The 12,500-nt window shown below is 44.0% G+C and overlaps 1 protein-coding gene across 2 annotated transcripts in view; it reads right to left on the bottom strand.

Annotated features, from left to right (window-relative positions):
* The window catches only part of arhgap36 (Rho GTPase activating protein 36), a 109,125-nt gene that overhangs the window by 11,049 nt on the left and 85,576 nt on the right, over window positions 1-12,500 (bottom strand). For both annotated transcript variants that reach the window (XM_083639672.1, XM_083639673.1), the window contains exon 4: window positions 4,503-4,786. In XM_083639672.1, the coding sequence (XP_083495798.1) occupies window positions 4,503-4,786 (284 nt within the window). The remainder of the gene's footprint in view (window positions 1-4,502; window positions 4,787-12,500) is intronic.

The raw sequence follows: 12,500 nt of genomic DNA on the forward strand, positions 1-12,500 counted from the left end.
ATTGAACATGTATAAACTGGATTGCGGTCATGAAATAGACTGACGAGGTGAAACCAGATGAGCTCGTTCGGTTTTGCTCGACTTCACTTTTGTCTCAGTCCAAAACACAACAAGAGAATGGGCCGATGCAGTCGATTTGTTTTGCTAGTAAACTGTATTTAGCTCTAACTTCAACTGCAAAACACTCCATGTAGCTTGAATGGGTCTTTTCACCAACATAATGAGGGTTTCCATGCAACTTCCCAATCCTATTAGGTGTTCCAGTGCCGGGGCCCTCGTTAATGTTTTGCTCGCACCTGTGTTACTTCCTGCCTTTTAGACACTAAATGGTTGAGGTGACGAAGCTTCGTTAACTCATTGAGTGCCAATGACGACTTTAGTCGTCAATTCGGATAGTAACGTTGAGTGCCAATGACGACTAAAGTCGTCAATTGCGTTTTTTGACGGTGGGACGTGGATCAAAGCCTCAGGCATCTCCTGTACAAATATTGTAGCTATTGAAGGTGTATAACCTATTTTACGGACTCATTAGGTGGCGACAGTGCTCTCCAGATTAGAGAAAGGTCAGGAAAACAGCAGGAAAAAGCCCTGTGATGAAAGAGAAACCACTCATGCTGCAGCCAGAGCCATATAGATTGCTCTGGCTGGGGGTAACGTTAGCTGTGAACAGCAGTCAATCCACGCCCACAACTGAGCCCCTCTGCCTCTGTCTGTCTGTCTGCATAGTTTCTCCAAGGATTAGCCGCCAGAAAAGCAGCACCCGAAGCCGAAGGGAGAGGGGGGTGGGGCACGCAGGGCATCACACAACTACACCACGTCACTACATCAGAAAATATTAGCTTCAGACTCAGTGAATGTGCTTGAAATGCTTCATTTCACAAAAGGCTGAATAACTCAGCTTCTAATTTGAAACGCCTGTTTTTGCTCAAAACAACCTATCTTCTCCGGCTCATAACTAAAGAACGGAAAAAGGTATCAATAAACTTTTTTTTCGCTGATGATACAATAGAGTCTCCTCGTTCTTTGTGCGTGTTCGGTGTTTACATAGTAATATCACACAATATTCTGTGGGCCTCGAGAAATCACTGAAAACGCTCTGAAACTCTGGTCCGTTCTCCAAAAGTGGCTGGCACTCAATGAGTTAACTGGAACAAACTGTTTTTGATGTTGTTGTTTGTTTGTTTGTTTGTTTTTTTGTGTGTGTGGGGGGGGGGGGTTGTTAGCAAGCCACCGATAAGCTAATGGGCTATAGCAAAGCAACTAACGTACTGTACATGTTCACATGCAACTATAGCAACTCAATGGAGCTGAAATAATGAGATAAACTGGTGGATATGATCAAGGGTGGGATTTCCATAAGGGACTTATCAGGAAGCTGCTAGCTTGTCGGGAAGGAGGCTAAATAATGCTCAAAATGTAGGCTACATTTTGGCAAGGGACGAACGGACATGGCCATTTTCAAAGAAGGCCCTTCACCCGTCACCTTAAGATATCTGAATAAGAATGGGTTCTATGGGCACCCACAAGTCAGCCCCACTTTATGTTAATCTCATGCAAAAACAAAAAGATAATAAAAAAAAATGCAGTATTTGCAACAAAAACGTGTTATTTTCACCTATTCTATTTGAATATTTCTGCATACTGGAGACCCTAAACTGAAATTGCATAAATGTGGTATTATGACTGTGAAGCTGAGACTCTTCAAGGAGCCAAATTGTATTCACGTGTGATGATGTTAGTCCTCATAGTAGCCATTTAATTCTAGTGAGACCAATTTTTCAAAACTCACTGTAATTAGCTATTGTGACCTCTAGGCATTCAGGGGATGTATGGCTTAGGTATATTGACAATAAGAGGGTTTCTGAGCAATTTCCAGAACAGAATTGCTCACCAATTTCAGAGAAATGCAATTCTTTGATACCAAATCACATCATTAATTTTTGGAGGGTTCGACCCCCCCCCCCCCCCCAATTCCCAAATGGTCAAAAGTTATTAAGTCCCCCCGCAACCCTCACCCTCCCCCCTTCCCCCTTTTTCGGGGGGTTATTGTGTCCCTCCCACTTCTCAAACCAAATTTACGGCCTTGGATATTCTGCATGCAGAAATGTGACTGTAGAGATTATAAACTGATGAATGTTAATCTATGGTTTCTACTTAGGGATCACAACAGAAAACATGTTCTTTGGGCCCAGGGTTCAAAATAGCAAGCTAAGTGCTAAGTGTTTAATATGAGCACATAGACAGAAACTCAGTGCATGTAGCCTACATGTACGCCTGCTAGGGATGTTCATCAGTTATCGAAAATCGCTAATTGATCGTTAAGGAATGGAATCGATCATGTGGAATTCTTATCGATTTTGTTATTAAAAAAAAATAAAAAAATTGCGGACTAGGTTTGGGTGGAATTTGTTCCTCCTCACCCCACTCCATTGCACAGCCGACTAACGTGAGGTGGAGCTTCATATAGTCTCTAGTTTTCTGGCTGGGCACGGGCCTTTGTGCCAACAAAACATTTTTAAACACGTTTTAAACATGGGGAATTCACACCGGCATGCGCCGGGGACGGCAGTGTTGGAGAGGAGACACATTGAAATAAAGAGTTCATTGAGGAGAACACGTTGTCTTTCGTATTTTCTGCCATAGGCATTCATTTTGTAAAAAAAAAAAATATATATATATATATATATATATTAAAAAAATATTATTATTAATATGATCGATAATCGATAATTGATCGTTAATTTTCCCCGATTTTCGAAAATGAACATCCCTAACGCCTACAATACAGCAGTAAGACACAAACAACACAAAATCAATCAAATGCATCAGTGGTGAAATGACCCGTTTTCAGTCAAACCAACACAGCAATTTAACATGTCTGTTGGATTCTGTTGAGACGGCCAAGCTGCAAGTTTGAGAAAGCTCAGCCACTATGACCCGAGAGCTGATGAAGACCTCCAACATGGCCACCAGAGGGCCTTACATCATCTGGAAGATCCTTCTCTGGTCACAGTAAGTAAGGGAAGCTGGCCTGCTTCTCTGGTCACAGTAAGTAAGGGAAGCTGGCCTGCTTCTCTGGTCACAGTAAGTAAGGGAAGCTGGCCTGCTTCTCTGGTCACAGTAAGTAAGGGAAGCTGGCCTGCTTCTCTGGTCACAGTAAGTAAGGGAAGCTGGCCTGCTTCTCTGGTCACAGTAAGTAAGGTAAGCTGGCCTGCTTCTCTGGTCACAGTAAGTAAGGGAAGCTGGCCTGCTTCTCTGGTCACAGTAAGTAAGGTAAGCTGGCCTGCTTCTCTGGTCACAGTAAGTAAGGTAAGCTGGCCTGCTTCTCTGGTCACAGTAAGTAAGGGAAGCTGGCCTGCTTCTCTGGTCACAGTAAGTAAGGGAAGCTGGCCTGCTTCTCTTACTCCTGAGTTGCTTGGAAAAAAATAAAAATAAAAACATTCATGTCCTCGCAGCAACTTCACCCCACAACGTTCTGCCCCCGCCGCTATCCATCTTCTTACAGCCATTCATTTGAACCTTTCCTGTGTGTATAATGGTGTGTGTGTGCGCGCGTGTGTGTGTGTGTGTGTGTGTGTGTGTGTGTGTGTGTGTGTGTGTGTGAGTGATCCATCTCCCTGTGGGACGGGCACAGGGAGAGTGCTATCCATCAGGCCAGGCGTTCCAGCTGAGTGTGTGTGTGTGTGTGTGTGTGTGTGTGTGTGTGTCTGTCATCGCACGTAAACAAGCAGGCAGCTCTGAGAGGATGAGTCACCAGCCACTTAGCATGGGAGAGATGGAAACTCCTCTCTTCCCCTCCCTCCCTCCCTCTCTCTCTCCCCCCTCCCCCTCTATTCACTGTCTGCTGGGATCAGATATCCATCTCCACCCACATAAACAGAAACAATGTCTATTTCTTTAAAGCATCACTGTATGCTTTGTTTCCTTGAAAGTCTGTATCCTCATATATAACCTGCAGTATATCAGTTAGACGCTAAATACTACAGTATGATGTTTTATACCATCTGGTTGAATACTCGTTTCTGATTGGCCGGCAGGTGTGCATTAAAACCGTATAGCGCACACGTAGTCCGGCTCAAGTCTAATCACATGTTGTAAATTCATCCGCTCCCCAACCTAGGTTTTAGTGTGTCATCATCACCAACTACATGTATGCATTCCAGCAGTGTGCCATGCTGAGCTGATCTTATTCTTATGTGCTGCACTTGATCACTGGTTGGGGTTCAGTTATTGGGTCTTTGGGGGGGTAATCATATTCATTACAGGCTTAAAGATAACAACTGTTTCCAGGTCAGTGTAGAGACAATAACATGGTGTAATGGTCTCAAGCAGAGAGGGGACATTTAGAGAGGATATTACAACACACACACACACACGCGCGCACGCACGCACGCACGCACGCACGCACGCACGCACACACACACACACACACACACACACACACACACACACACACACACACACAGTATGTATATGTGTATTCATTCAGACGCTCATCTCACCCTCCTCTGTCTGCCTGTATTATCCAGGAACGTGGGTGACAGCGGGTTGTTTTGGGACGGCGACCCAGGACGCACTCCTTCCCCTCCAGGGGGCGCTGAGGGGCCTGGCGGCGGCTTGTTCCCGTTGAAGAACACCTTCTTCTGGGCCCGGAAGCGCAGCACACTGGCCTCCAGGTCCAGGCAGTCCCTCCGGCTCTCCTTCAGCGCGTCCTGCCGCTGCTTGTACGCCCAGTCGTTAGCGATGACCTGGGACAGAGGGATGCCGAACGCCTTGGGGGCCGATTCTGAGGGAGATTTAGAGAGAGAAAAGAAAGAATCCATTTTTGATTTAGTTTTATTCACCTCATTCCTGGACTTAGGTTTCCCATGATTCTCAGCGGTTGCCGGTTGTCGACTTCCTGTTTACATTTTTTTCACTAGCAAGGACGTACGTTTGGTTTATTTTATCCGAAATGGCTAAAAATAGTAACGCTGTGTGGTTGCATAGCGGCGATATTTTACAAAAACGAGGTGAATGTCAATTCACTCGTACTGTATGGGCTTATTTTAGCCGAAATTGCTCAAAATAGTATGTGGTTGCATAGCGGCTGCTTTTGTTTTGAAGGCTAAACGTCCAAACCGGAACTCTTATTATTTGGTCATTGAACGTAGCTTTAGCGGTCTCTCTCTTTCAAGATTCAAGATATTGTCACTCTGTTGTACAATTATGCACATGTGAAATTATTGTGCTGGGGGGCTCCATTACAAGACATAGGTACTGTAGGTACAAAGTCACAACAATTATTATGATTATTTTCAGTCTCTTTCACTATGAACGGTCCTGGGCGGAAACAGGCAACCGGCAGCTGGAAACAGGGAGGGAGGGTGTCATGGAAGCGCCCATGGAAACTCGTGAACAGAAAAGAAAACAAGCCAGGTTTACTAATACACCAAATGTGATGATCACACCAACATAACATATCCCTTTTGAAGTGGTTGTGATTGATCGCGCAAAACTCAAAGAAATTGTCAAAAGAGAAATCCTCCCTCAAATACTACTAGATAATTATTATATCATCAAAGTGATGTGACTGTCACTGTCGCCGTCACCACACACAAACCAGCACAAACACAACACCGCCACAACAACGCAAACAAACAATGACAAACACTGTATGCAAAGGACAAAGCAATGGGCCTGGCATGTCACTGTCACCACACACTACAAGAGAAACACTACGCAGAACAAAGAAGAAAGACATATACAGCTGTATCAACAACGATCGCTGCCGTCCGACAAAGGACCACCCATCCCCGAGTAACCGATATTAAAGGCAAACTCAAGATAGCCTCATGTGGTCAGACCCAACAGCTTACAGGTTGTCTCACGTGGTCAGACACTCACACAACGTCTTACCCAGTCCGGCTCTCTGCATGCATTGGTGCATCGTTCAAAATGTACCGCCCACGAGTTGCGTCACACAAATAAGGAGGTCCGTGGTTGGTCAATTAATATGCCCATCATGCACTTGGTTTTGGTCTTAGGGGGCGGTCCTTAACCGCTTTTCAAGAGTTGTGCACCAGACGTACTGTAGATATCTATCTACGGCTGGCTGCTGTGACACTGAACTCAAGGTCATATTTCCTCGTCCCAAAATTGATTTATAGTGTTTTGTAAAAGAATGTGTTATTGTACGATTTATCAATACACTGGGTCTGCTGTAGCTCCCCTGTGCTATTTAACTTTAGCCTATACTGTCTGCAGAAATCTGTCTTGGATGTCAAAAGAACGACATGTGGGAGAATATTTATTTGGTTCAATTTGACAATTGGGACAGTAATTGCATACTTCTGTCTGAGCTGGAGAGACAACTCAGTGGCTGATTCATAAGGAATAAGGATAAAGAATCCATGTATTTGGGTTTATTTAGGAGTATAGGAGTTTTTTAAGTAGGGGTTGTTTGTTGTTATTTGTATGTTTCTTTGTAGTTTATTGCTGTTTGTCGTCTCTTTCTTTAGCAGATACAGTACACAGAAGAACTGAGGGATATGGAAGGCTTTTGTTTTTCTGTGGGAGACGGGGAGCGAGACCCCACCGCCCCCCCCATTATGTCACTTTAAAAGTATTGTACTTTGCACTTTACAATTTAAAATCTGAGCTTTTTTTCCCTCTTTCTGATTGCTTCATCTTCTGCTACTGATGTGATCGCTGTGTGCTGCACACTGCACAAAGTAAAATTCTTTATTTGTAATAATATGGCTATTCAAATTATTCTTGAATCGGAGCGGCACAAACTGCAAGAAAAGATAGACTACTGGTCAAAAGTTTGGACTCACTGCATGTTTCTCCTTTACTATTTTCCACATTTTAGAAAATAGTAAAGACATCAAAATTGTGACATAACACAAATGGAATTATGCAGCGAGCAAACAAATCCAAACTATATTGTTTAGATTCTTTAAAGCAGCCGCCCCTTCACCTTGATGAAAAGGCAAAGGCTTAGGGAAGAAGTGCATACATACTGTAGGACAGGGGTCAGGGGTCAGCAGGCACAGGTGCCACCTCTGGCACATGAAGGGTTAACCAGTGGCATGGCAACACACAGTAGCAATAAGTGCGCAATTGAGATTTTTTTGGTAGAAATGTTGAAATGCCAAAATGAGCTTTTTCACAGCCATTTGCAGTCGCACCGCCTGTTCTTGTTATTTAGGATATTTACGGCAGTGACCTGCTGTGTGAACAGGGTCATCACGAGCAAAAACGTCAAAAACAACAGAAAAACAAAAGAAAAAGCCTCCATACTGCTCACCTGGGGTAATCCAAGTCCCCACAAGCCCTGAGATGTCAAGTTGACATGAAGATATGTCATTTACACCCTGTTTTTAGCTGAAATCTTCACTGTAGCCAGGGGCAGGAAGCACTACAACTAGTAAGTACAACCTTGCTACAGTGCAGATTTCATCTCAAACCAGGGTGTAAATGACAAGTCAACTTGGCATCTCAGGGCTTGTGGAGACTTGGGTTACGGCAGGTGAGCAGTATGGAGGCATGTTGTCCCCCCCCCCCCCCTTATTTTTTACGTTGTTGCTCGTGACCTCTCATTCACACTCAGCAGACACCTCTCTCCGTGTGTTCAACCTCTTATCACATTTCACCATCACATCCTGTTGCCTTTTGCAGGCCAGGGAGGGGAGGATGGATGGAATGCAATAAAAGACCAACGTAAACTTTATTTGAAGTCTCATTTTAACTCCGGCTTCGCTGCCAACTCCAGCGGGTGGTGGGGGTGCCGGGTGGCTGAGAGAGTTTCATAACGCTCAAACTCTTGAAACCTGTTAGAAAACCCCCCCAAAATAGATCGACGACAGAAATACGTGCTCTTCTCTTCTTTCCTGGGATTTCTTTTTTTGGCGGATGAATGGATCTGGACAGCAGCGATGCTCTTGAACGTGCGCTCAAGGCGGGACAGGAGTGACTCTGGTAGTATTTACGTAGCGCATGCCTCTCCGCTGATACCATCTCCACTTGTTCCTCCCAAACAGGATAATGCTGCGTCTTTTATCTTCCTCCAGAGGCGTCACGGTGAAAGTCTTTACCAGTCACATCATTATGTAACTCTTCTATGTGCTTAGTCAAATGGATCACTTGCAGCTATCTCCGTATCTCTCCTTTATGTATTTTTGGGTTATCTGATTTGGCCAGTAGAACAGAAACTCCCGCACACCGCCGTCTCGCCTTCTCGGGAGAATTTGGGAAATCCGGACGGACACAGACGTGACTAGAGGGCACTCCTCCGCCCTGGCATACCCCCATTGCCACGCCTCCTTTTGGCGTGGAAAGTTAATCAGTTCGTCCTTGGCCCATGACCAAGCTTTCTACAAAGTTTTGTGGTGCTACGTAAATCCGTTCGGAAATTATAGGCACCTTTTTGTGATTGAACATGCCCATTACCACGCCCCCTTTTGGCCAGTGGGCGTGGAAAGTTGAGGACTTCTAAGTTTGTTCATGACCAACCTTTCTACCAAGTTCCGTGCAAATCCGTTAGTTAGGCGCCTTTCTCCGATTTCAAAATGGGTGGCATCTTCGCATGGCATCATCATCATCAGCGTGGTGTAGTACAGCAGCAGGGCAGGCAGCACAGGCTTATATGTAGCCAACAGCTATAGCTAGCTATAGCTAATATGCTAGCTTGTCCTCAGTCAGAATCAAATTGACATCCAGTAGGCTACGTATGACTATAGTTCCACTAATAGTCATATGTAATCGTATCATTTTAGCAACTAACTTGATTTAGTCGCTGAACTTGAGCAAAGAATGATCTTATTTGTCAAAATATTTGGCGAACAGTGTGGCTGTCAACATGGTCAGGACATGACTCAGAAAAATATTAAATCTCTTAAAAATGGCAAAATACACTTTAAGGCTCAATAGCCTAATATTAACGACCCTCCGTTCTGATTGGTTAACTGAGTTTCAAGAGTGAAATGTGAGACACACTTCACCGGGCAGGTCGGGGAAACTATCCACCTATAACCGCTCAACCATAAAAAAAAAGAAAAAAAAATGTTAGTCTATTATTACTTATAGAAATGATCATGAACGATCCTTTGTGATGTCGCAAAGTGAGGGAAGTCCAAACAGCTCGTTTAGAGGCTGGCTTCTGTCATATGGTTTGTGTGGATTTAGTTGACGACCGTGCGTTTCGTACTTTCGCCATGTTTAGATCCGATTAGATAGCGCACCCAACTCCTTTAGAATCCCAGAGGCAAGGCGAGTCTTGTTTTACGGCACCTTTAAAAGAGCGTGAGAATTTGTTTGGTCGAACGCGACATCCACTATGAAACTTTGTCAACATGTGTCATCGCATTGCAGGCCTGGTTTGTGTCGTCACCACACGCGGTTACTCATTTCTCGTAAACGATGAGTGGAGGCTGGCAGACTATTTGCTTTGTGAAAACATGTCTGCTGTGCAAACTGGTATGAGGGCACAGTGACACTGTAAAAGACTTAGCAAGGAGTTGTTTTAGTGAATCTTCTTGCTGCATGATTTCCAGTGTTGGGCAAGTTACTTTCAAAATGTAATATACTACATATTACTAGTTACTTTCATTTGAAAGTAATACGTTACTTTACAGTATCACTTTCTGTGTAGGGTAACTCGTCGTTACTTATTTCACTACTTTTGCATTACTTTTACCAAAACAACAGCAGCAGCAGAATGACATCGCCGGCCCGGAACCATCCCGTGAAAAAATTTCAACCGCCTTGAAATCAGTGTGAAACAATCCAACATTCTAAATGTTATTAATTTCCTTTGTTATTGTCATCTATAGTGGTTATTTGCATAAAAACACGCAGTTTGATTAGGAAATTATTGTATCTTTTTTAAACATGTGCTTTGATTTAATCAAATGTAACTCAATTTGTAACTTGAGTTACATGACAAAGTAACTGGTATAATATTACTGAAATCTATTAAGTAATACGTTATATTACTGAGTTACTGCTAAAAGTAATATATTACATGTAATATGTTACTTTTGTAATGAGTTACACCCAACACTGATGATTTCATGACAGGAGTCATGTTGGCATGCATCAAGTGACATTATTGACACCAGCAAGATTATCTGCCAGTGCCGGGCGTTCATTTGATGAAAAAATATCACAAAATCTTTAGGGGCCCCGGGACAAAATCTTATCAGATGGGGGTCTAATCTAATTTGTGCACCTGAATGGGAGTTGTGGGCGGGTTCAAGGCGCTGAGAGGAAAAGAGAAGGCTTCTTGTGTGAACGGTTAAGCGTCAGTCCTGCCTCAAGCTTCAGTTCTGCCTGTGCTCTGCCTATTGTGTGAACGTGCACACACACCTTGTTCACAGAGGAGGCCGAACGTAAGTAGAACTGAAGCTTGACGCAGGCACAAGCTGAACCGACGCCTCACCGTTCACACAAGAAGCCTTCTCTTTTCATCTCAGTGCCTCCTCTGCGTGCCTTGAACCCGCCCACAACTCCCATTGACTTCATGCCTGGCGCAGCTTCAAGCTTCATCGCTTGAGCAAGGCATGAGCGTGGCAAAGTTCATCAAAGGAAAGAGGCTCCCCCCCCCCCCCCCACCCCCCCACCCCCCCGCAGACACGGCCAATCGTGCCTGTACGGACGCCCGACCAAGCCGGAGGTAACACGGGGGCTCGAACCCGCGACCCTCGTCTTGGTGCAGAAGGCGGGGAATCTATCGCTGCATTACCCCGGACACCCAGTTTAAACCTAAATGAAGGACATGCTGTCAAATCAGGAACACTCATGACAGAAGCTTACATTGTGTTAAACTTACATAGAAGTCTTAGATCTCTATGTGCACACTTAAGCTCAGCTGCATTGCTGTTAGCCATTGACACAGAAAGGTTTCATCCTGAACATGAAAGAGCTCGTCTGCTCTGCGATTTGGCTGAAGCTGAGAATGAGATGTTGATCCTGGCAACGTCAGCTAATTCAGCTAATCTGACTGAATGCTTTTAAAATGAAAAACCAACATGTAGCTGCAGTGGCTGTTATTCTGTGATGGATTGATAATCAGTTGGATCTGGATACCGTAGGCTCGTTCTCTGTGAAGTCCTTAAGATGGATGAGATCATGTAAATGTGTAAATATGAACACATTTTATTATTATTCCCATGAACGTTTATCCTATTTATATAAACACTATGTAACATAGTCGTATATCATTCTGTATTTAATTTTCTGCATTGTAAATGTTTGCTTTGGCAACATGTACTCTGGGGGCGGTATTTTATTGTGAATTGAATAGCCTTTGTTAGGGTTACATGACTGCATAGTCAACGCTAAATAAACTGAGTGACATCCAAAATGGCCACCTCCATGGACCAATCAGATGACAGTATTCAGGCCTTGGTATTTACCTTATGGTTCCAAGTTCCAACCCCTTGAGAAAATTACATCCCATGTTATTGCATATTAAAATATCTAGAAGAAATATTTAAAATGAAATTCCTCATTTCTACAATGAGTAAAGCCTTTTAAAATGAAAGATCATGAAGCATTTAAGTCCTCTTTTCGTTTGCCAAGGACATTTAACCCATTGATACCTGATGCAGCATTTGCGTGTATATCCCTCATTTGTGTGCGTATCCCTTTAAGACCGCGAACCCCGTGAACGCGGTTCGCGGTCTTAAAGGGATACACACACAAATGCTGCATCAGGTATCAATGGGTTAAATGACCTGGTCTCGGGTTAAGAGAGGCTGTGTTGTTCCCTAGTCAAAGCCAAAGTAAAACCATGCAGTAACATCACCACACTCTCCCGCAGTGACCTAAACAGGGAGTGATGCTGCCTTCAAGTGCAACTCGTAAACTCCTACCTCAAGATGGGAGGTCACAAGTACAACTTCTCAGACGTTCAAGTGCTTTGGGTCGGACGTAACAACAAAATGGACCTCAGAACAAAAGTGGGAGCTTTTTTTGGTGGCTGATGTTTCACTTTTGGACTCACAGGCACAGACAGAACTACTTTGTGCTGGAAGTAGTGACAGAGAATTCATGCAATGTAATTGATGTCTTAATTACTTTATTATCAACAGAAACGTATAGGCTACTAGTTAATTATACACTCATCTAAACAACTGTCAGTTATTGACATGGCTGACGTGATCTCTAAACCAGTGATTCCCAACCATGGGTATGAGTATACCCCTGGGGGTACTTGAGCAACTTGCAGGGGATGCGTGTAAAGACTGGGGATTACAATTCATTTCCAAAACGATAACAATTCTTTTTTCATAAACTCATTGCTAAAGTGGTACATGTGCTCAACAATTACAACCCCCCCCCCCCACCCCCCCCAGCGGGTGTCAACTGTTACACTACTGACTACTCTGTGTGAACAGGTCAAGTTCACGCAGGTCAAGACTCCAGCCAGCCAGCTAGCTATAAACCTGGATAAATGGCTCAAACGTCTAAGTTGCTGTGGTTCCAGATTCAGGTTTCGGGGTGAGGCCCGGTGA

This window comes from Poromitra crassiceps (assembly GCF_964638095.1).
Source record: "Poromitra crassiceps genome assembly, chromosome: 7".
Lineage (NCBI taxonomy): Eukaryota > Metazoa > Chordata > Actinopteri > Beryciformes > Melamphaidae > Poromitra > Poromitra crassiceps.